This window comes from Pelobates fuscus, chromosome 2 (assembly GCF_036172605.1).
Source record: "Pelobates fuscus isolate aPelFus1 chromosome 2, aPelFus1.pri, whole genome shotgun sequence".
Lineage (NCBI taxonomy): Eukaryota > Metazoa > Chordata > Amphibia > Anura > Pelobatidae > Pelobates > Pelobates fuscus.
The window spans coordinates 234,400,380-234,426,016 of record NC_086318.1 but is presented as its reverse complement, the minus strand read 5'-3'; the positions used below and the strand labels follow the sequence as shown (position 1 = coordinate 234,426,016).

General features: G+C 41.9%; 1 protein-coding gene across 1 annotated transcript in view; it reads left to right on the top strand.

Moving 5' to 3' along the window:
• Positions 1–381: 381 nt before the first annotated feature.
• MAP3K5 (mitogen-activated protein kinase kinase kinase 5) overlaps positions 382–25,637 on the top strand; it is a 163,685-nt gene continuing 138,429 nt past the window's right edge. The window contains exon 1 of the mRNA XM_063443265.1: positions 382–1,304. Coding sequence (XP_063299335.1) covers positions 881–1,304 — 424 coding nt within the window. The 5' untranslated portion in view covers positions 382–880. The remainder of the gene's footprint in view (positions 1,305–25,637) is intronic.

Genomic DNA, 25,637 nt, shown 5'->3' with positions numbered 1-25,637 from the left:
CCTTTCTCTGTGTCTTGTAACAATTTCTCGCACTGCTCGCGTCTGTCCCGCCCAGAGTGCAGGCGGTGCTATCAGCAGCCATCACTGGAGAGCGAAACTATTCGAATCCCGTGAATTCCCTAATGTAGCAACAGGCGGCATAACTACAAACATGGCAAGAGAGGCAAAGGCTTCACATTCTGTTAACTCGGGCGTTGGATGCAGCTATTGACAGAACATGAACTCTGATCTGCAGGTGGGGTGCTGGCTGGCATGATATCTGATCAAAGTGTTCTGAGATTACGAATTTACAACAACTTTACTCTGGCTGGACTTGTGGACATGTGAGAGGAGCCTTGGGTGCAAATAATCAATGTGCAGAGGTGTAGGGCAAGTTAGGGAGTGCTGTGGGGCTGAAGGGCTATTGCATGTGGAGCTTATGGTGGGAAGGAAGCAGGATGCTGTTTAGACATGGAGTCTATAGTGTGGGGAATATAAAAGTTGTAGTATGGGGCTGCAGTGTTTTTTAACTGGATTAGGCGCAGTGTGTGTTGTAGGGGCATAACAGGGCTCCAGGGCTGTTATAGTATAAGGCAGCAGCACAGTTAGTACTTAAACAGCTCTGTTACACTCCTCTCCCTGTTTGGGTGCCAGGGGAAGTTGTAGAGAGAGAGTGGAAGGGGTGCAGTGAGTGTAACAGGGGAACTGCCGACTTGGAAAACCAAGCTTTTAAATATGGGAAGGTACAGGTAGCCTTTAGCAGCTGAATTCTAGGACGTGACCCTCCCTGGTGTGCTATTGTGCTAGTCTGGCAGGAAGTTGACATTGCTCTGCGAGCAGACACTGGCCAGGCTGGGGTAGTAGCCTATCTTCCTGATCGTGGCTTTATCAGAAAGGAGCCATGAATGACAGCAGTGAGGGGATCACGTTCTCAGTGCCCCCTCCACCCACCCAAGGGGTCTATGTGGATGACGACAAAATTGGGCACAGGCATCAAGTTGGATTATCAACCTCTGGAGGGGGCAGTAGGCTTCCTGCAGCTGGCAGTTTCTGGAGTGAGGATTATATACACGGTGCTGTAGGAGGAGCTGCTGCTCGATGTGCCAAGGGTTTTCATCAGGCTGCCCCCAGTGTTGGCAATACCCGAACCATTACTGTAGTTTATGTCATCAATGAAGTAAGCCATGGAATGCAACAAAGTGAGCATGCTGCTTTACACAGCCTGCAGGAGGCGTGCGAGAGCCTAGGGGTGGCTCTGGAGACCCTGCAGTTTGGCAAGCTGGACTTTGGGGAGACTACCGTGCTGGACCGCTTCTACAATGCAGGTGAGACTACACAGGATGGCGATTAGGCCGTTTATTATAACATATTGTGGTGTGAATTGGGAATGTTCCCAAGTTCTTCCTAAACTTTAACCCCTAGAATACATTTCCAAGCACCAAGGAAGGATGGTGACACTACCATTTCTGACATCTTAATGCTGTGTAGAAAATGGCTTTCAATTATCTACACAATTTGCTATACTTGAATTTAAAAAAAGACCTAAATAAAGATGGTTATTATTGAATCGTTTCTGTGAACATCAAGTGGTCAGTCCCACTTTTGGGTGCTAAATAAAGCTGATTTTGCTTTGTGCCAATACCACAATGCTACAGTTAGTTTTCAAGACTTTGACTGTTGGTAGATTGTATTCTTGTTTAAATAGGGCCTTCTTCACCCTTGTCTTGTCTTTCCTGTATGGCAATTACTTGTCAAATATCCCTATTATACTGTTGAAAAGCGCTGTGGAATATGTTGGAGATCTATAAATGCTAATACAGATTGCAAGTTGATACAATAATAATCGGCTCTACAGCAAGCATGAGAGACATGTCATGTGTCCTTAAGGGGTTAAATATGGTTTTATTGCGTTAGTTACCGTATAGCTGGCATATAACAAGGGTATGAATTGTTTCATCATTGCCTATGCAGATGCTTATCATGGCCATTTATGATGGACTTGCATGTGCCTTCGCAGAGGCCAGGTATAGCTTCACAATATAATACCAAACATCAATACGTCATATGCATATAGGTTCAGATCTGCGTATACACGTTATAAACTACTTAGTATGACTATCCTAAATTATTTTTTGACCAAAATACAAGCAGCTGGCTCTGTGCTGCGTGAAGCGTATGGTCTCAGTTGGTGCAGCATTGGTTGCGCAGAGACCTATTAAGGTAAATAACGTGGAATGCGCAGGTGCGTAAATAGAGGCCGGGTATGTGTTTTCCGTGCCATATCTGTCATCAGCACATGTGCATGTGGCCGTGCTGGTGAGACGTTTATGTAGTTGCATAGTGCAATGTGGGTAGGTCATCTGTTCATAATTGTTCATGCCAGTTAAAGTTATCGCTTTCTTGGTGATGTTGGATTAAGCGCGGTAAGTTAGTTGAAGGGCTATGTGTCCATGTAGGCTGCGTGTGTGTCGTGGGGTCGTGGGTGACGCGGTCTGAAACGTCTGTCGCGGTACCTAGTACTGTGGTATGTGGTGCTTGTTCAATTCGTATGGTCAGTAATCGGTAGGGATCTCATTTCATATTCGTATGTCTGGGTGCATGTGTGGGTCCCTTTTGGGGTGTGTTTGTGTAGAGCAAGGTTCAGGACCGAGGGAAGAAGAGGAAAATTAGCGAAGAAGAGAGGAAGAAAAAAACAATCCTCTGAGGAGGGGGTAAAGGGGGGGGAGTAGAGGAGGGGGTGGCATTGAAGCGGGCGGATATCTCTGCTGTCCGGCAGATCTTTATTCCCAGTTCGCCTCGCCAGCTCCAGAGGTGGTCGTCTCTCATATGCTCCCCGCCTGCTCCTCCCTGCGTTCGGGCGCATTTGATAGGTTATTTGGTAAACTGATTTATTTTTTTTCTGGCCTACATAGCTGAAGTGTTAAAATTCTGATGTTTTGCCTAAAATTTCCAAATAACATCTTACTTGTCCAAAATTCAAATTTTTATTTATTTTGTTTTACTGAACATCCTAGCGGCAGCTTCCTTTTTAAAAAAATAAATAAAAAAAATTGAAATGGCCAAACTCTCAAACTGTTTATTCTCATTGCTGCCAGTGATTAAAACAGGTAATCAAATTGCTTTCTCTTAGACGTAGGACTAGTTTGTTACCTTCACAACCAAGAAAATCAGTCTAATGAAGATTTGATATGTTCTGTACATATAAAACTTACACCTTTTGTTTGCAAAGCTAAGCCTGATTTCTTACTAAGTTCAGGTTTCCCTTTAAATTTTGAAGCTTAGCTCTTTTATCTTGGCCATAGTACATATGGGCCAGGTAGCCATACTACAGACATCCCAGATATGTTAAAGATCCACTGTTTTGTATACATTGGTCACTAAGCAAAGGGGTAGTTCACTAAATTGAATATTGTGGAGAATTGAAAAGGGGATATTATTTCTATAGTTTAACTCGCCCACCCAATAGATTGAGGGCAGCAATTACTCTGCCTGTAGAAACCAATGCTCCATTTCTCATACATTCAAAGTATAGGGCAGGAACCAAGGTCACACAAGGAAGCAAATTGTCCAAAAACTAAGAAACAATATGATGGATCAAGTACAAGTTCCAAGAATAGACCGGTAGCTCAGTAATAACTGAGAAGTATTGTCTTGGGCTTATGTGCTTCTATAGTGTGAGCAGCAGAAATAATTTAGTATGTGACATCCTTTGTGATGTCTCACACACCAGCAGTGCTAAAATCAAAGAACAGAAGTGCACAATCTATTTCCTGTAGCTATATCGATGGAGTGTCATAAGAAACACAGTGTAGTGTAGCGAGTGCTAGTGCCACTTACATAGATGCTGCACGGTATCTGGTTTAGAGATAAGTAGCTGGTAGTTTCTTATGTATTTAGTGTTGTCCAAAGAATCCATCCCACTGGTGATGGGTACATTAAATCTGAGTTATTTCTTGATTCTGCTTACAGTTATGTGATTGAATTTTTTTTTTTTAATATATTTATTGTTATTATTATTATTATTATTATTGGTATTTATATAGCGCCAGCTTATTCTGCAGCGCTTTACATTAAAAGGGGAATTTAACAAATGAGACAATAACTAAATGTTACATGTAAAGAGAAGTGAGAATTCAAAGTAAATTTCAAGTCCACACATAGTGTGGAATGTTTTTTTTATTTATTTATTTATTTTTTAATCTACTTGTCCAAGGAAGTGACGTGGTAACCCAATCTGCTTGTCAATCATGACATTATATTTGTCCTGATACAAAATTATTTAAAATGGAAAAGTTTGAGGTCCCGGCTTAGACCTTGACATTGCCACCAACTTTGAAATCCACAAATGGAAAATCTGAGCCAAAATAGCTGACCTGAAAATTTTTCCCAACTCTGTTGTCAAAAATGGCTATTTTTGCCTCTGTTTCACCATTCAGATTAATGTGTGAAAATTTGGAGTTACGAACGGGATACGAACACGTGGCGGCGGCCATCTTACGCACGAAAATCTCAGCGGTGTTTGGTCGTCGAGTGTCTGGAACTCAAATCGGACACTCGATTACCCGAACACCGCTGAGACCTCCATAGCTCCGTAACTCACGAACGGGAAGGCTAATCAGTCTCCCGTTCGGTAGTTTCAAAGTACCGAACAAGGGGATTCATAAGAATCCAAGATTAATCGTGGATGGCAATATTTAATGTGTATTTTACCTCCCGAACGAAGACCGACCGCAGGGCCAAAACCTATGGAACTCTTTTCGGATACCACCTCGTGTGCGGTCGGTCAAATTATACCCTCCACCTAACTCCCGAACCCCTGGACCGATCTGGGTGATTTTTGGATATGTTAGTCACCCAGATCAGGGCTACCAGGGGGTACCCCCAGGATTATTGTAACTACTTGTTTTAGGGTACATTCAGAACTGGGGGGAAACTACAGTATGTGTAATGGCATTAAGTGTCATACTGAGGGGAGGAGATGTGTGGGAGGTAACGATTATACTATTGGTTACTGTACTAATTAATGTGAATCCCTCCCTTGCATGGGAGAATGCTTTATAAGAAGACTGTGTGGATTAAAAGTCAGTTCTGTTCCTGATGCTGTGTGTCGTCCAGTTATTGGGAGTGCTGTTGGGATATTATTGGATTATTTTGTCTGCTGGAATTACTACTCTATGGATCTATAATACTTGTTCCTGAGCCTCACTGGGATCTATAGTGGAGTTAACCTGTGGAATTTCAGGCCTCTGCTACAAAGGTGGCTTGCCCCCTTGGTGATATCATCAGAATTGACGATTTTTAGCCAAGCCAATTCTTTCCCCATGGATTAGCTAAAATCTGCAAGGGGGCGAGGCCAAACACCGTTTTGGCCAATCAACACCTCCTGTTAGAGAGGCATTGAATCGATGCATCTCTATGAGGAAAATTCTGCGACCCCATGCAGAGCGTGGGGACACTGAACGGCAGAGCTGCCTACTGTACAGCACTGAGCCAGGAAGCCCCTCCAGTGGCCACTTGGAGGTGTCCCTCTGGGCAATGTAAACACTGCCTTTTCTGTGAAAAGGCAGTGTTTGCATGAAAATGCCTAAAGGCAATAATTATACTCACCAGAAAAACTACATTAAGCTGTAGATCTGGTGACTAGTGTCCCTTTAAAGTCTCACTTTAGTGAATAACCCTGCGAGAAACATATGATTATTTTTACACATGATTTATGTGCTCACATCTTGATGCTAAATGCATATGGCCTATGTGCTCAAAACAAACACTTTTTTATGTATACTATATTCTGTATGTTTGATGGATGTGATTAGTTGATTTGTGGTATGCGCTAATTCTTACATGATAAAGGTGTACCGCTGAGATTATGTACTTTATTTGCTAGAGTGTGCTAATTGTATTTGTAGTTTGATACTCTATATTTGCACAAGGTATGGTTGGATTATATTGGATAGATATTTTGAATTTGAAGTGGGGGTTATAGGCTGTAATGCCCACATCTATTATTTGGCTGTTCTCATGGCTTTTATTTATAATAGAGGTATTAGAATTATCATGGCATTTAAGGGATACTATAGTCACCAGAACTTAATGTAGTTGTTAAGGTGTATATAGTGTGTCCATGTTTACGTTACTACCTAGCAATACCTCTAGTGGCACTACGGCACACTGCCACTACAGGTGCTTCCTGTGCAGAACTGACGTTCAGCATCTTTAAACACTGAATTCTCCTCTTAGAGATGCAGGGATTCAATGCATCTCTATGAGGAGATAGTGATTTGGCATCTATAGGAACACTACAGTCAGGAATTCGAAGGTGTATTCCTGACCCTATAGTGATATTGACACTATTTAAGTCCCCTGCCCCCTTAAATAGGGTAAAAATCTATCTTTATTTCAGCACTGCGCTGGCCCATCCACACTCCGACTCTCTGGCTGCAATAATCAGAATTGAAAATCTCCGCCAATGTAAAGCATAAGACTATCACGCCTGAGTGGCAAAACGCAATGCTGCGTCAATCAGAATCTCTTCATAGAGATGCATTGAATCAATGCAGCTTTTTGAGGAACGTTCAGCGCCTCCATGCAGTGTGTGGAGACACTAAATGTCAGTGCTGCACAGGAAGCACTACTAGTGGCTGTTTAAAAAGGCAGTGTTTACATTGAAAAGCCTGCAGGGACAAGCAATAAATTTCAGAACTACTTAAAGCTATAGTTGTTCGGGTCACGATAGTGTCCTTTTAAGTGACGACTGCCAAAGTTTACACTGAGAGTATATTTTTATTCCTGGTATCTTTAAATTAATTTAATTTCGTTAATCTCTACTGTATTTCTGTTCAGAGGAATACTGGTTCATTGTCTTTGTATGTACAGTGATAATAAAGTTGAGTCTTATCTGAATCATTTAAAAACTGTGATAAAATGTATTTTAGCGAATGCCCGGTGTCATGTATCGGTAGTCATTCGAATTTTATACTTGAGCTGCATAAGTTTGGTTATCTATACATATAAAAGCCATATTTTAAAATAAATGCTTACAAAATTCACAAGTTTCAGAATTACATGCTAACTCGGATGGTTCTTTGAAAACATGTTTTTTTAATATAAACTTTATTTCAGGTATAGTTAAAGCGGCACTGTCATGCCGAACTTACCTTTCTTTAATCGATTCCTCTTCTCTTCCTGTGTCAAGATCTGTTCTTAATTTCTTCCTGTCTGCTCTAGTTATCTTTATAACATAAGACAAAGTACTTTTGTTTTATGTAGGTTTCCTATGCTTGACCAGCTTTGACCAGTGGAGGAACACAGTGTGCTCCGTTTCCTGTGTTTAGAGAAATTTTCCCATAATTCTCACCTTTCCTAAGTGATCCCGCGAAATCTCCTTTCACTTTTCCCGAACGTCCTGTCGCATAGAAACATAGAATGTGTCGGCAGATAAGAAGCATTTGGCCCATCTAGTCTGCCCAATATTTTGAAATACTTTTAATTTGTTCCTGGCTTTATCTTAAGTCTAGGATAGACCTATGCCTATCCAACGCATGCTTAAACACCCTCACTGTGTTAACCTCTACCACTTCAGCTGGAAGGCTATTCCATGCATCCACTACCTTCTCAGTAAAGTAATACTTCCTGATATTATTTTTAAATCTTTGCCCCTCTAATTTAAGACTATGCCTTCTTGTTGTGGTAGTTTTTCTTCTTTTAAATATAGTCTCCTCCTTTTCTGGGTTGAAATTAGGACGAAATTCGGTAGTTTTGCCGGCGTACTGTCTAACATAATGAGAACAGTTTCTCCATTCGTGTTAGGACGCAATTCTGGGCTTTGTTCGAATCGGAATTTAATTCAAATGAATGAAACTCTGATCCTACTCGTGCCGCGGCTGCACCTTGTAGCCTCTTAGTAGATAACTCCCTAATTCCCACAGTATTGGGGAGCTATCTACCAAAAGGCTGAAAGACCTAAATTAGTCTTTCAGCCAAATGTACTAATACTAAGTAAAGATTTTTGAATCAATGCATCTCTATAAGGAAAATTCAGCGTCTCCATACATTAAGCTGTAGTTGTTCTGGTGACTATAGTGTCCCTCTTAATATTTTAAAAGTAGACATCCCAAGGAATATTAACAATTTAATGCATCTTTTTCCCCACAATTCTCTCTGTCTTGTGGTATTTTTCTTGTTCATGCCTCTTACATTATGGCTGTGGAAGTTATGCATAGGACGTGTGCCAGTGCTGCTAAATATGCTACGGTGTGCTCAGTTCCTTTTTTGTTAGGAATAATAAGTATAATATCCAATATTAGGGCAGGTTTTTAAATATGCAATATTTTATTCGTCCCCTGCTTGTATAGCTCAAATGGGGGGAAAAAAACATAAAAAATCCATCCGAGGGGGCATGCTGGTACTTTAAAGGGGAACAAAAGGCCATGTAATTGGTTTAAAAGATTTCTTTATCAGGTAGTAACGGAACCAAAACATTACACAGACAGGAAATGGCTTGGATTCTTATGTTTAACTGTAATTTAAATGGGTTCACCCACTGGTGTGTAAGAATATATATCAACGTTCGACAAATCCTGGGTGTTTGTCAGCCGGCTGAGGAGGAATGGAGCTGGCCTGCAAGGGAGTTGTACTCCTCTTGATCTGCTCCCTGTCACGCCCTGCTGTGATGCTGGGAGCTGGAATATGATGTCACTTCGGCACTGCATCACTAAACGGCACTCGAGTGAGTAAAGCAAGCAGAGCCTGACAATTACAGCCCAGCCCCAGAAACTGGACCCCAGGGAAATGATCCACACTGGACCCCACTAAAAGGATCCATGCTAGCTCTCCCAAAATAGGGTGGCATGGTGGTCTTAAATTTAAATAATTTGTCAGTGCGTGAGAAAATGTGACTGTGTCAGTTTATGTGCCCATTCTCCCTCCGATCGCATGGGCAAGTTGTTTTTACTCATTTTGTTTCCCATACACCGTGCTGGTCTCGCCATGGCTGGCCCCACCTCAATGTCTGAGATTATCAATCTTGATAATCTTCTCTTAGGAAGGCATTGGGAGGTGCTTGCACGGCAAACCGGCACGCTGCGCCAATCAGCCTTCTTAGAGATGTGTTGAATCAATTCATATTTATGAGGACGCTGAACATAGGTGCTGCACATTGTGCTGTGCAGAACTGGACTAGGTATCACCTCTAGTGGCCGCCTGAGTGAGTGTTAATAGAGGTGTTACTAGGCAGCAATCTAAACTCTGCTTTTTCTTTGAAGACCGTGTTTACATATAGGCACCCGAGCCATTACATTAAGCTGTAGTGTTTATCTTGGCTATAATGTCCTTTTAAGAATTGTATTTTTGTCATTGAAAATAAAGATTTGTTTGCTTTAAAATTCCAAGCTAATTTGTCAAGCCCTGATATATCATCTGGTTGCTTCTGGTATTTTAGAAATATTTTCCTCAGTGGAACATTGCTTATAGTTCTAATGTGTTTAGTTTTTTCCCCTGTAAGTTTAAATCATCGGTAGGTCTCAATGTTTTGTGACTGTCAAAAACAAGCTTTTATTTATTAAATCAAAACAAGCACATTACTTTTTTTTATTTTATTTTTTTATCTTCAGTGATTTAGCACTGCTCCATCTGATCAGGAAGCTACAACTCTTAAGATCCGAGATCAGGTGATTCCCAACACATCCTGTTTTGCTTTAATATTATTCCTATATTCCAGTAACTTGTGTGAAGCTGAGTTTCATTGGTCTATTTTTCACAGCCCTACATGCAGTCTGAAAGGTGTTTCTGCTTGTCTCTTATTTTTAGATAAATAGGATATGAAGGAAATCACTCTCAATTGCTCACTGACCAGCATACTTGTGCTTAAAGAAAAATATAACCCATAATTTATTTTCCTTTTTATTTATTATAGTGGAAATGCAAATACTGATAAGCAGAGCTCCATTTACTAAACAATAGAGTTCTACACATCATTCCAGAAAAAGCCACACGGAGCTGTGCTGATCCGTAACTAGGTGAAGAACATTCCCATGCATCTAAGTAACGTAGCGCAGGCAGATGCACTGGTCCTGGAGACGCCAGGAACCATAAAGCCACTGTTTAATTGCCACCCACTAAATTGCTGCAAATGTATGTTGCTGCAGGTAAATTTAAACTTCCCATGGCCAGCTCACCAAGGCTCAAATTCCACCTGCTAATGGTGGACATTTTAAAGTAAAACGCGAAAAATCGAATTCAACTTGATTGCTGTTTGATTTGGAGAGCAACATGTTGTGATAATTGTGTGCTTCCAAACTAATCTCTGTGATTAGCTTTACTGTAGAGTTTAATGACTCTTCATACTCTAGTATTGTCTGAATTTACTTCATAGGGTATTTACTGTTAAATGTTCTCTTGCAATTTTGTGGAGCATACTGAGATGCCAAAAAGGATAAGATGAAAATGTACTTTCTTACTTGTAAAATATATTTGGTGCAAGAGATAAAATCCCCCTGGTTCATTAGTTAGGAAGTCCCTCAAAGTGCTGCGTATGTAAATTAAAACATAACTTTTATTTATAACTTGATAATACAAATAATGGTGCAAGTGCTTGTGACTGTAAAGCGTGTGACAAAGGAAAGAAAAGGAAACCATAAAAATAAGAGCAGACAGGGGAGAGTTACAGCTTACATTTTATTGATTTTAAGTTTTTTAATGTTTTTTATTTTATTTCTTCACTGAGTGCCTCGACCCCTCTAGACACTCAACACAGGCAGAGCATCGGAAGCCTTCCCGATGGCTTTGATGCACTGCTTAACTGCCGGCTGCCACGTGGAGTAACCTGTTTGTACTATTAAATAACTCCATAGAATTCAAGCTGCAAAATAAATTATTGCTATTATTTTTAAAATGCTAACCTATTCTGTAGTGATGTACGATTGGGGACATACGATATAAAAATTTAGACATATAAACAATAAAACGAGCAGAAGACCTTGCCCAATATCTAATAATTATTAGATATTTTGCACTTTTATTCAAAGTACTTTGCAAGATAGCCTTTGAGCTTAGAATCTAAAAGTTATGAAGGGGAGTTGAGAAAAAAAGGTTTCTGGGGAATTGGAAATCCATGGCAAGACAGATCTAGGGGCATTTCAATAGCTGTTACATTGTGAACTAGTTAAAAGAAAATACACCGATTTAAAAGTACATATAATTTTTAAGACAAGTGGCAGTGCGCTAAACAGTATGTAACATTTATTATTTTCAATTCCTCTTTAAATATCAAATGCAATTTGCTGTAATTACCATACTACATGTATTACAAATGGTTTAATATCAAGCAGTGCATATGTTAGGATTTGAAAATGCAGTTTTCCAATCCAGGTAGTATCATCTAAATTGAACGCAACTTTCTGGTTCCATGTTCTCCAGGATCGATCTTGGAACACTCTCTGAAAAGACAATCTTTGGTTGTATGTCTGCCTAGATTTCAGGAATTTCTTACTATTGGAGTAGGGGCCCCTGTCATGAAACACTGGATTTCAAGAAAAACAAGCTGTATTCCTTGTATAGGGATTATGGCTTCTTGGTCTGTGATCTTCAACCAGTAATGCAGCTGCAGAAGGAATTTGTGAACTGACAGTTACATTATTTGTTCCATTACTTTAAACAATATAGCCCATAGTAACAATTCCTAGACCTTCATAGTTGGCAAATTGCCATTATTTTTTTTGTAATGAAAACCAATAAAGTGAATGTTTAAAAAGGAAAAAAAAAAAGAAAGAAAATCGCCCATAGTTATTAAGTAGTCTATATAAAAAAAGGCCTCAAAAGCAGATGAACAGAATTCTAGTCTCTACAATTTGAATTAGAAGAATAGAAATAAAACTCTTTTAATAAAATGTCCTGTAGTTCCAATCATTAGTTGGGAGGGCTTGTCTAACTGGTGCCTGAGGGTCTAATACCAAAGCTCCAAATTACAGGGGGAAAAACACTTGTATGGTGGTTAGGTAGCAAATATTGCCATGGGCTCTGAAATAAACCCAGGTGCAACAACCAGAAGCATTCCTCAAAGTCAGTTTCTGCTTCAAAAATGTACTTTAACCCCTTAAGGACCAAACTGCTGGAATAAAAGGGAATCATGACATGTCACACATGTCATGTGTCCTTAAGGGGTTAAAAATATATTGAGATGCGGAAAGCAGGAACACGGTCCTAGTATTAAATTCATTTCTAGAACTAAGTCCCGTTTGTCACTGGGGGCTTACACCAGCTGGGCAGATTCATATCGTTTAGTTGAGAATAAGTGTTTTCTCATTGTTACAGCACTCATATTGGATTTTATATTTCAATTATGATACAGCTATGTACAGTGCAAATGTCTAAAGCATTGCTATCAAGCCCATTCATCTTTACATTAAGTGATTCTACAATGTACATGTGGACATGCAGCACCGTAGTCAAGTGATAAAGTGAAATACCGATTTTATTGAAGGTTTTTAACCCCTTAAGGACCAAACTTCTGGAATAAAATGGAAACATGACATGTCAGACATGTCATGTGTCCTTAAGGGGTTAAATGTATTTTTATGTTATTATTATTATTATAATATAACAAGAAAAACATCAAAGGGGATGGCAGCATTATATTTATAGTTTTAGTTCTTATTCAGTTCCTTTGTGAAATTTGAAAACTATATTTCTCCTTTCTTTGTTTTACATGATCATTTACCAAATGGGGGGTTGAAATTATTGGATAACTATTCGGTCACAAACCTGCTTGACAAGATTTTCATTTTAAAGCATTTATCTTACAGGCTTTTGTATTGTTACCTCTGACAGATCTTAGCTGTCCGAAATTGATCTGTTCCCTAGTCGACGGCTGACTAATGCCACACAGATGGGCGTGGGTAAAACAGTCTTGTAGGCATGTGTCAATAATGGAAGAGCGAGCATCCTGTTGCATGCTGTGACACACAATATCCAAAAGTCAAACATTTTAACATGACGTCAGAAAGTGGCTCGAAACTTGATGTTAAAGGTTAACATTGATTATCATACCTTTGAAATTTTTTTCAAGTCAAATTTAATTCCTTCACGCCACTCATTTCTTCTTTTTCTAACTTTTGTGACTAACAATGAAAATTTTATTGAAGGTAATGTCAAATGTACAGCTAACGTGATTGTTAAAGGTTCATTGATGCATAATGCTGTCACCCACTTAACTAATACTTTTGTAATGGAAAACTGTAGTAAAGAACTATGTCTCACGTTCCAATATGTGATATTTTCATTTATTGTTTCAATGATAAATGCGGTTTCCGAACCAGCCTCATGTTGTTGTACCACTGCTTAGCTGGGCTTTGCTGGGCTCCACTCCCCACTTCACCTACCATCTCCTGAGAGCCAGAGGCTCCTAAGGTTAGGAGAGATAACAGAATGTCATGCTAACGGCTTAGCTCACTGTCTGAGAGTGATCAGCTGACTTATTAAAAGACTCCACAAGAAAATCTTGGCTAGATTGATTTATTTGGGTGTAGATTAACAGGAATTTGATTTGCTTGGTACAGCTGTGTCCAGTGCTTCACTGAGAAGCTTTAGTGGTGTTTACCATCATTGTGCTGTGCGTGATGATGGTGAATGTGAAGACTTTTGAGAACCAAAGGTCTTAAGGAGGAAGTGACCCTAGTGTCCATCTGACAGCCTCCAGATTCATGTTTTGGCCAAATGTAAATATTGCCATTTCTCAGAAAAGATACTTGTGAAATTTGAATGCAAAACCACTACACTAAAGAGAAACTATAATGCACAAAAAATGTTTTCCTGGCACTATGGCTCCCTATAGTGCACCCCCCCAGTGTCCCTCGGTGTTAGTTCAGGCTCCGCCTCGGCTCCTCATTGGAATGCATTGTACATTGCTTTCTTATGGGGCTTTGGGTGATACTGGATGTCTTCATGCATAGTGTGAGGACGTCCAGCGTCAGGTGACCAAAATTCGCCTTATGACCAGGAAGTCCCTCCAGTGGCTGTCTGGTAGACAGCCACTAGAAGTGGAGTTAACCTTAGTAGGTAATTATTACAGTTTATTAAAAACTGCAGTTATTACTACTGCAGGGCTAAGGGACAGCCGATTAATCACAGGCAATACCGATAATGAATGAGTGGGCCAGCGCGTCCATAAGGCGCACCGGGACTAGATCTGAGGGACCGGCAGGAGGTGGGTGCACACCTCTCCCTCCTGCCAGGCGTTCTGTGTAGCGTTGCCGAGCGGAGCAGTGCACACCGCGGAACAGGAACTTATGATTCCTGTACCCAGCCGGACTGAAAGGAAGTGCTCACTGAGAGAGCACTTCCTGTCAGTCCCCCAGGGTACAGGAGACTGAATCTCCTGTACCACGGTGCACACTGCTCCGCTCGGCCACGCTACCAGGAGACACACCGGGAAGCAGGGACCAAGGAGGGGAGAGACACTATGGGACGGAGGTGGTAGAACACTATGGGACAGGGAGTGGGGGGGGTAAGGAACACTAGGGGGAGTGGGTGGTAAGGAACACTATGGGGGAGTGAGTGGGTGGTAAGGAACATTATGGGACAGGGAAGGTGGTGGTAGGGAACATTAAGGGAGGACACTAAGGTACGGGGAGGGAAGGGAAAAGGAACACTGGGGTAGGGGAAAGGGAATGGGGGGGACGAAGAGACCGGTAAGGGGGGTGCACTAAGAGACAGGTAAGGGGTGGGGAGGAGGGGAGTTCCTATCACACATATTTACACACAAACACACTGAATCTACTACCCACATTGCATCAACTACATGTAAAAATACACATACACACAATATATTGTAAAAACAATTTACTGCTTTAATATTTAAAAAAAAAAATACTGAGATAATCAGACTGCCAGGGAGGATAAAAGTTGCTTGAGTATGATGAGAGTTGTAATTAAGCAACAACATTATTTGTAACATCCTGATATGTAGCAGAGAGGTCATTTACCTTTTATTATGTGATTTTCATGGAAAGTAAGGTCAGGTTCTATAAGAGATTGCAATATTCCCACACCATGTTCTACAATACAGCCGCATTACTTTTTCTATTTCTTTGACCACAAGAAAAAAGTAAACATAAAACAGAATGTTTTCTACCATCCATTTTAAAGGAACACTATAGTCACCTAAATTACTTTAGCTAAATAAAGCAGTTTTAGTGTATAGATCATTCCCCTGCAATTTCACTGCTCAATTCACTGTCATTTAGGAGTTAAATCACTGTTTCTGTTTATGCAGCCCTAGCCACACCTCCCCTGGCTATGATTGACAGAGCCTGCATGAAAAAAAAAAACTGGTTTCACTTTCAAACAGATGTAATTTACCTTAAATAATTGTATCTCAATCTCTAAATTGAACTTTAATCACATACAGGAGGCTCTTGCAGGGTCTAGCAAGCTATTAACATAGCAGGGGGATAAGAAAATCCTAATTAAACAGAACTTGCAATAAAGAAAGCCTAAATAGGGCTCTCATTACAGGAAGTGTTTATGGAAGGCTGTGCAAGTCACATGCAGGGAGGTGTGACTAAGGTTTATAAACAAAGGGATTTGACTCCTAAATGGCAGAGGATTGAGCAGTGAGGCTGCAGGGGCATGTTCTATACACCAACACCGCTTCATTAAGCTAAAGTTGTTCAGGTTACTATAGTGTCCCTTTAAACCGCAAAGAAAGGCAATGTAAATGTTTGGAAAGAATGTGGATGCTACAAGCAGTGCTTGGTCCAGGACCTGCCAATGTGTCTGACCTGCGAGAGGAAAATAAACCCATTGTTTTAGAACAAACAATAGAATTTTGTAATCTTATCATGTTTTTTTTATATTCCGCACTATAGGCACACATTCGGTGCTACGTACAAAATGTAAATGTTATCTCAAGACATAATTCAACAGATACCAACTGGAAATAAACCCTGATCATTGAGAATTTTGTCTTTACATCTACATAGAATAAAGAGATCAGCTGCCTATATGAGTCACAAGGTGATACAATTTGTTCTTAGGTCATTCGTGTGAACTGCTGCAGGCAGAGTCGTATGGGAGGAGATCTGTATTTACTCTACAGTATTGTGAATTATTTACTCTATTGTGAAACTGATCATCTGTTTTGTTTTATATCACACCTGTTTCAACTTTTTTCAGTTTTACACAAAAAAAACGCGAAATAAAATTAAAACTGTTTTTTTTAAATGTATTACACAGATAATTATAGAACCTAAAAACAATACATACTTTTAGAGTCTCCTTCAATGCATTTTTTTTTTTTTTCTCTGCAGCTACAAGTAGAGCTGTTCCTCATCAGGAACAGTTGCAAAGATTTGTGGGATAAGTGGTTTATCCCTGAGCGTAAAACCCCTCTAAACACCAAAACCACTTTACCAGAACTGTGTTAAGCATAATTGATGTAGAAAATTTCTGCATTTATAAACCAAACTAAAGGACTGTGAGTGGGCTCATGGTACTCTATGCATAATAACCGTAGCAATTCTACAAAGTCATAATGCTGCTCAGAGTGACCCGTTGTTGTGTCTCAGAAATATTAGACAAAAAAATGGAGGAACACAACTGCAGAATTAACAGGTAGTAGTGTATCTTTAAGAAAAACACAAAGGAATTTAATTAAGATTTCTTGTGGGTTTTTTTTTCCCCTCTCCTAATTAAGTTAAAGACAATGTATCTTCCAACTTGGGCATGAAGGAAAAAAAGAAAAACTTTATGCAATTCTGTTTGCAATAAAAAAGAAAAATAATACTAATGTCCTCAATTATACGAATTGGGATTTCTAATGCAGTATAGGTAGAATTAATGAGTGGCACATACGAACTGATTATCCTTAAATGCAAAGTTGCAGCAAATATTAGATTCGATAGGAGGCACATAGAACTTGATTATCCTTATATGCAAGTTGCAACAATAATTAGACTTGATAAGTGGCACATAGAACTTGAGGAGAAGAGGTTGGTCGAAGCACAAGAGGCAGCTAAGCGTGGAGTCCGAGGTCGGATCAAAATAACTCGGCAATTTGAGTTTGGCGCGGCTTCCCTATAAGGCAGGTGAGTGGAGCGTCATCAGAATGGGAGGAGCTTACTTCCGAACGCGGAAGTAACTTCGGGGGAGTGGAGTCACAATAATTGTATGACACCCTTTTAAAATATCCCCTTTTCGTTTATTTATTAAGATAGATTACAGTCTCCTTGTCACTTAATTTGTTCCTCTTCAAAACCACGTTTTCCTGACCCTTATTCATGGCAGCATTTACTCATGGGTTAGCTCCCCCCTTCACAGCAGAAAGGACAAGAAATAGAACTCCGAAACTGGAATAAATAGATCCTCTGCCTTCCCACCAGGCCGTTTTTTTCCCTGTCCTTCAGAGCAGTTTGGAAGGAGCCTGCTTATGCAGGCCTAGAGTTTTATTTTATGCTCACCAGGCAAATATTTTTGTAGCCCTGCCAGGGTTCAGCCTCTAAGCCCTGAAGACACAGCAACGCACTATTGTAAAAGTGGCTAGCCTGGGTACCCCCTTTAGTGACCGGGGGTCGGACCCAACCTCTCCCTGAAAGGCATGAAAATGGTCCACTGCATGCCAGGGTTCAGGCTCTTATCCCTGATGACCCAGCAACAGCATATCTGAGTCGCCAGCCTTTGTCCCCCCTCAGGGGATGAATGTGATATACTGCCTACATGAAGCCAGGCCAGGGTTTAGCCTCTTATCCTTGAAGACCCAGCAAACAGCACATATATAAGAGTTGCCAGCCTGGGTACCTCCTTCAGCACCCAGGGGTTTAATCTCAATCTCTCTCCGTCTCTCTCTCTCTTCTCCCTTCTCCCACTGGTGATGATAAACGGCATTTGGGGTACAGATGGAAGCCTATAGTTTAATCCCTTAAGGACCAAACTTCTGGAATAAAAGGGAATCATGACATGTCACACATGTCATGTGTCCTTAAGGGGTTCAACAGTTTAGGCTGTCAGTTGTTCAAATCCCCATTTTGCCGCTGAAACACAGGCCTGCAGCTGTTCAGGTAAGTGCATTAGTAATTTAGATTAAAACTAGTATAGGCACATTGGTCTCTGTTCTTTCAGTCCCTCCCAGCTGCTTACATTAGGTTTCCTTCTAACAAATAGGTCACATTTAAGAAATTTGTGTGGTGAGCATTTAGGTAAATTTATACATGAAAAGAGGCATTGTGCAAAAGAGTGCTAATAATGGATAGCCTGGCTGTATAAAGTCTGCTGGATTTCCACAGTCCTGAAGACCGAGATATAACCAAGGTAAGAGAGAACTTTCTTGGATGACTGATTAAAGTACACACATGTATATGACAGGTTTAAAACCTAACTCTAAGTCCCCACAGACACTGGTTCCATCAAGGCATGTGGCATTGCTTGCTGTGCATTATAGCAAATAAGCAGGCCTTTCCAGAGAGTGGAAGAAAATATCCCGCATATGAGACCACTGGGCCTCAGTATCTGTACATGATCTGGTTTGTGGTACAGCATCAGTATGTTTCTGCTACATGCTCTATGTATGAATTGGTCTGAAGACTCCGTCTCAGTGTGGGTGTGTCCAGTATATGCTCTATGTATGAGTTACTATGAGGACACAGCCTCAGTATATGTATGCACTATGTATGAATTACTATGAGGACACAGCCAAAGTGTATGTATCCACTATATTGTTTATGTATGAGTTGGTCTGAAGACTCTGTCTCAGTGTGTGTTCTCTATAAGCTTGATCTATGAGTTGCTGTGAAAACACAGCCTCAGTATATGTCCTCTACATGCTCTATATGTACGTACCTAGATCTGTGGAAGTGATTGTCACTCCTAACATAGCATTGATGTAATACTTGTGGATTATATAAAATCATAAATAAGTTGGTGAGAGCACACTAAAAAACATGCATATTACCACTCATGTGTACATAAATGAATCATTTGATAGTGCGGCGTTTCACTCAAATATAGTTAGTATAGCAGCCCAGTAAATCACTCAGAGCTACATAAGCTGTTCCACTGTCCTTTGCAACAGGTAGCATTCTGGAAGACTGTTTCCTCTCTCCTAATGAGGAAAAGATTTAGGAATTAACAGACCTACCAGGCCTAGTGCAGAAAAAAAATATTCTGCATAAAATTAGACCTCAAAGATGCTTTCCATTCAGTTCCTATCGCTATGAAATACAGGCACTTTCTCAGATCCCGCTGGAAGGACCAGATGTATCACTGGACTGTAATGGTGTTTGGCCTAACCAACGCACCTTACACATTTTCCAGGATAATGAAAGCTATTATATCCCACGTCAGGCAAAGAGGATTTCTATGCCTTTATTGCTTAGACGACATCCTGTTGTTGAATCCAGAGGTAGATACTCTCGTTCAGCAGAGAGATTACCTAATTTCCTTATTACAGGATCTGAGGTTTATTGTAAATCTGCAAAAATCCATCCTAGTCCCTACTCTGAATATCCTATTTGGGTTTCATTCTGAACACTATGGATATGATCTTGAGTGTTCCCCGAGACAAATGGGGAAAAAATCCTAGATCAGTTAACTTCAGCTCTTTTAAAATAAGAGAAATAGCTAAGAGAGAAAAAGACTATTGGGAGGCTGATAGCTTTAACACCGGGTTATGATGTTTCCCCTTTGCTGTGCAGACAAAGTCAGCTGTGGCTGGCCAGTGGGGGGGTCAAGGGTGGTCCTTCCCACGAGTGTCAGAAAAGAGCTAAACAAGATATTTGAAGGGGCAAGTCCACTTCCTCGCCCCCTTCTGGAAGAGCCTTTTGAGTTCACTTTGACCACAGATGCTTCTACCAAGGGATGGGGTGCGTTCTCTGCCCAAGGCACGATAAGAGGAGTTTGGTCAGTTCAAGAAAGGCTTCTTCACATAAATTTACTAGAGTTGGAGGCAATCAGATTAGCCCTTTAAGGCCTCGTTCCGTCGAACCCCTTAGGTGTGTCGGTATTGGTTAAATCGGACAACAGGACAGCGGTAGCTTATATCAACCACAGAAGGGGCACAAGGTCAAAAGGTCTTTGCCTAGAAACCTTGGACCTGTAGTCCTGGGCTCTGGTTCAAAAAGTTTGCATTTTGGCATTTCACGTACCAGGAGAGGCAAACAAACTGGCGGCTTCCCTGTCCCGCCAGCGTTTGTCCCTGGCTACAGAGCAGAGAGCAGATTGGGCAAGAGACAGATCTTTATGCATCTCTGACCTCGGCTCAGACTCCAAAATTTTTAACCAGGCCTTGTGCAAAAGGAGCTTTTCAAGATGGATGCGATGTCCTTCCAATGGACAGACATTACGGGCCTTTACGGTTTCCCCCCTCCATCTATTCTGATGAAGGTGTTGGAGAAACTTCGCAGGGACAGGGTGCCCAATCTGGGTTTAGTGTACCCCATTTAGACCTCCAGACCATGGTACCCCCTAATCCAACCTCTAATCAGGGGACCAAAGGTTCCATTAGGCTGGACAGCGGATTGCTTCCTAGGCACCAGGGATCTCTTAACCAAGCTCCCCCAACTTATGTGTTAGGCTTTTAACGCATCCTCTTCTGTCTGACTGGGTTTTAGACATAGTTAATTTTTCATTATGGCGCAGGACCAGGGTAAGATACAAACAGATCGAGGAAGTTTCCTTTAATTACCTTTCCCATGAATCTGACACAATTCCGTTCGCCTTGGAATTCCTCACGCTCAAATATCATTCAGGGTCAGAGGTGAGTACGATTAAGATGTATAGTTCTGCATTACATTTTCTAATCCCTAATCTGACCCAAGACGCCCTTTACCTCAGGTTACTCAAAGGTCTATCAGTCTGCCGGCCTTTAACTCTGAGATACACTTCCACTTGGGATGTGGACCTTTTCTTAAACTAACTTAATTCTTTGGACAATGACCAGACTGACCTAAAATGGACAGCGATTAAATTGGCATCCCTTCTAACTTTAGCTCTGGCAGCTAGAGGCTCAGAATTAACCCAGTTAAATATTGTCGAACCATGGTTGTCTCAAACTCCAGGGGGATTTCATGTTATCCTTAAAGGGAGACAGAAGTCTTCCCATATTTTCCTGGGTCCTGTAGAACTAGATTTAATGCAGGATTCTGCTGAGCCGAGTTTTTATTTAGTTAATTTGTTAAATTCATACTTGAATCTTTCTGCCCCAGTCAGACAAGACTTTATGCAATTACTTATGACTTCCAGAAAATCTTTTCAGCTAGCTATGATTAACACAATTATTGGTTGGATACTGTACGCTATGTCTGCAGCGGGTATTGATGTCATGGTTTTTAAGGGTCATTCTATCAGAGGGACTTCAGCTTCAAACGCAGCAGCGAGAGGCCTTCCTCTTCCTTTTATCCTTAAAGCTGCAACATGGTCCTCCAGTAAGACTTTTGTTAAGTTTTACTGGAGGCCAACTGAAGTGGAACGTTTACAGTCCCTTAGGACCACCACCAGGTGCGTGCTATTCAACCCACTAGCTTTGCTAGGTGGTTATGCCTCCCGGAGGGACAAAGTAGAGTTTGCAGGAATCGTTGAGCGCCCATCCCTCCCTCCCCAGGTTTATTTATAGGGCCTGGTGGTGGCAGGGTATTTCTCTGGTTTCTCTAATTAGAGTAATTTTTTGTGTTTTTGTTTTCTTTTTCGCTTATATATTTATATTAATTCTGTTGATCTTTACAGATCACCAAGCCAAGGACCCTCCTAAATAGTTCTGGGGGTTAAGAAACTTCTTCCAGAAGTTCTTTGATTATGAGTTATACAATACTAATATTTCTCACAGAGGCTGTTTGTTTTTTACCTTGATGATCAAAGATTGTTTTGATACATTTTCATATGTCATTAACTGTGAAATGTTTATTTTTTTATTGTTACTTTATTATATTGCAATTCCACTCTGTTGGCATAACCCTTTCATAGGAGTAAGTTTGGTTGATTACAATGGGGGGGGGGGGGGCTACTGTCCTCCCCCCCCGGTCCCCACCCCTGGGCTGCAGGTGGGGGCCCTAAGACAAATCCCCCCCCCATCAAAGGTGACTAGGGGTCCGTAAGCCGTAAGTCTTTCAGCCTTTTAGTAGATAACTCCTTGATACCATGGGAATTAGGGTGTTATCTACTAAGCGGCTGCAAGATGCAGCCGCGGCAATGAATAGGATCGGAGTTTCATTCATTCAAATGAAATTCCGATACGAACAAAGTCCCGAATTTCACGTTATAATAACACGAATGGAGAAACTGTTAGAACGCAATTCGGTAGTTTTGCCGGCGTCCTGTCTAAGTGACAGGACGTTCCGCAATACTGACAGGAGGCATCGTGGGAACAGGGAGGAAAGCTAAAGATCATGGGAAAATTGCTGTGACCACCGGAAACGAAGCACACTTTGCTCCTCCGCTGGTCACTGCAGAGGAAACCTCCATAAGAGAAATAGTCCTTACTTTTTCTTAAAGGACCACTCTAGTGCCAGGAAAACATACTCGTTTTCCTGGCACGAGGGTGCCCCTACCCTCAGGGACCCACTCCCGCCGGGCTCTATATATATATATATATATATATATATATATATATATATATATATATATATAATATATATATATATATATATAAGCTGGAGTAGCGTAGCGCCGCATGCACATGAGGTCTTATTAGTGTAGGGAGAGGATGCTGCCGCTGTGAGGGACATCTTAGGGAAATAATTCTGCAAACTCGTACATTAGTGGGGTGCACTTCATATCTGAGAGTCAAATAGAAGCATCAAATACTGCTGTCACATTGCAGTTTTAGAAATTCTTATTTTCTGGGTGCTAATCTGCTAAATAGTACATTTCGGGGCGTGCACTTCATATGAGCGTCAAATAGAAGCGTCAAATAGAAGCGTCAAATAGAAGCGTCAAATAGAAGCGTCTAATAGTGCGCATACAGCACAGTTGTAAACATTCTAATTGTTTTGCTGCTAATCTGCTAAATAGTACATTTTGGGGCCTGCTCTTCATATCTGAGTCAAATCGAAGCGTAACTTTGATTCGAATTTACTACATCGGTCACTTGTAATATTGTTTTACACCTACAACATTTGTTACACAGATCTTAGTGATTGATTTTTTCTACACTAGAAACTACCAGATAACCAGCTGCTATATTTAAACCAGTTATCAATACCCGAGGTACTTAAACAATATTGTAATTCCGGGGCAATACCCTCACAAGTCAGTTTATAGGGAAAATTGTTGCCTGGATACAATTCTAAAACAATTTCCATATGTCCTTTGCAGACTTTACATGCTGGAAAAACACAGGTGCCAACTGCTGTGGCTTTCTGCAGTGTGCATACCGGCAAGAAGGGCAGGGTTGAGGAATGGGTGGAGGATGATGTGGAGGATGATGAGGTCTTAGACCCCACATGGAATCAAGGTCATGTGAGTGACGTGTGCAGTTTGGAGGAAGAGGCGCTGGTCGCACAGAGGCACCAGCACAGCATAAGAGGGAACAGGGTGCAAAAGCGGAGCGAACGTCCCCTAGCGCTCGTCGGCATATATTATCTTTAGAATTCCCACAGTTATCCAAGTAACAGTTGAAGCGATAAAAAGAACCATAACAAATATAACAAGCCATTCGCAGTTTCGCAGTCCGGTGACCGGGACCCAGACCCTGTCTGGGCGGCGGTCGGACGACCGGGACCCAGTATGCCTGATGTAGAAGTTAGGAGTCACAGTGTGGAATGGATGAGCAGGGTCTGGTGCAGGGTAACCGCACGCCCTCTGGTGTTGAGCAACCTATGGGTCACTTAGTATAAACTATGTACACAATAGCAGAGGCTTGTGAAGGCCTTTTCTCCATGCATCAGGAGTTGAGCATTTCTCCATGCATCAGGACTGCAAGAAATGAACCGCAGGCCGCACGTTTATTTTTTTTTTTGTATGTCCCAATATTTTGGGGACCCCCCCCAATTAAAATAAAAAAATATATATAAACAGTGTTGGCTACCTCCTCCACTGCCGCTTACAACTACACCGCATCCTCAACCTATGGGTCACTTAGTATAAACTATATGTACACAATAGCAGAGGCTTTTGAAGGCCTTTTCTCCATGCATCAGGAGTTGAGCACAGTTTGAACAATGAAAGAGGGGGGGCGGGGCCGGGCCGCCGAGCCAAGCGGTCGCAGGCAAGCACAGCTCCTGCACAAAATGCAAAATTTGCCCGAAAATCGGTACCTAACCTGCAAACAATTACCACCAACCTCGACCTGCAAAGCACACGGGCCACCGGAGCCGGGGAGAGGCTTGCTCGAGGAGTTCTAGTCCCCCGGAGGAGGGGTGCCCCGCAGCAATCAAAGGGTACCTGCCTGGCGGTGAGTGGAGTGGACGGCCGCCGCTCCACTATCCTGCCCTACGGAGCCCGGAGCACGCAGGGCGCATCGGCGGACCCGGCCCTGTCTCCCCCCCCATCGGACCGGGGGGGTGATCCCGGTCCAAGCTTTGGACTACTAGCGGAGGAGCTGGTGGAGCATCATGCAGGCCTCAGACACGTGGCTAAGATGGCGGAGGTCACAAGAGCGGTGATCATTTATAGCCGACTACAGAAACGACCTGGCGTGGTACGCAGGATCGCCTGAACCTCACGACCCACACTCTGAAACAGCATTAATGCCCAAAGAATAGCAGATGCAGAGCTTACGCTTACCAGTCCCACACACGTGCACCAACATGCAGCCTAGACCCGCGCACAAGATGGCGGAGACCCGCGGGATGACCTGCAGTCACCATCAGCGCCGGCACCCGAGACATTCTCAGGTACAGACACAGACACCCGGGGCAGAGAGCCTAACAGATACCGCTCACGGATACTTCGCTGCTGAGAGGTCCGCACGCGTCTCATCTGAGCTGGGTGCTCATCGGGAGGAACCCCCCCCCCCACAGCCTGCCATATACCCAGGGAGAAGCTAGGGGCCCGGCGGAACCCTGGGCCCACGGTCCTGACGACGGGTCCAATGGCACACAGGCGCGAGTGCCCATCAAGGCCTCAGGCAGAGGACGAGCGGCCCTCAAAAGCAACATAGCCAACACAGAGACTCAGATCAGCGGTTTAACGTCGGCGAAAGCAAGCGGGACTCTGGGTCTAGACCTGGCCCTCTGCCACTGGACATGATGAGGACTAGCCCGAGTGGCAGACCACTGGTGGTATTTGCCCCTTCTCATAACATCAACAGACTACCTTGTGCCTGGTTTAGTATTTTGCAGATGATGTCCCTCCAGCTCTTTATATTTTATTTTTATTATTATTTTATTCGATTGCTGGTAATCATTTCTCATGTTTGTGTATCTCTTAGCATCTAGTCATAGTTTACGCCTAGTTACATAGCAATACTGAGATAAATGTACCTTGATTGAATAGTGATGGGTTAGGCATTATAGACTCTCTACTTCTCTGCCTATTCTGATTTAAACTGTGAGCCTCCTGTCTACTCAGGTGAAACCAACTGTATGACCTCTAATATTTTAGCATGTTCCCAACTGGATCTTCTGATCCATAGCCTGTATTATCGCTCACTGATCGATACTTCCAACTTTTAACCTAATGCTCCACCGCTGTTACTTTAAACTATGAGCCTCTCGTATAAGCATTTACAGCTAACTGTA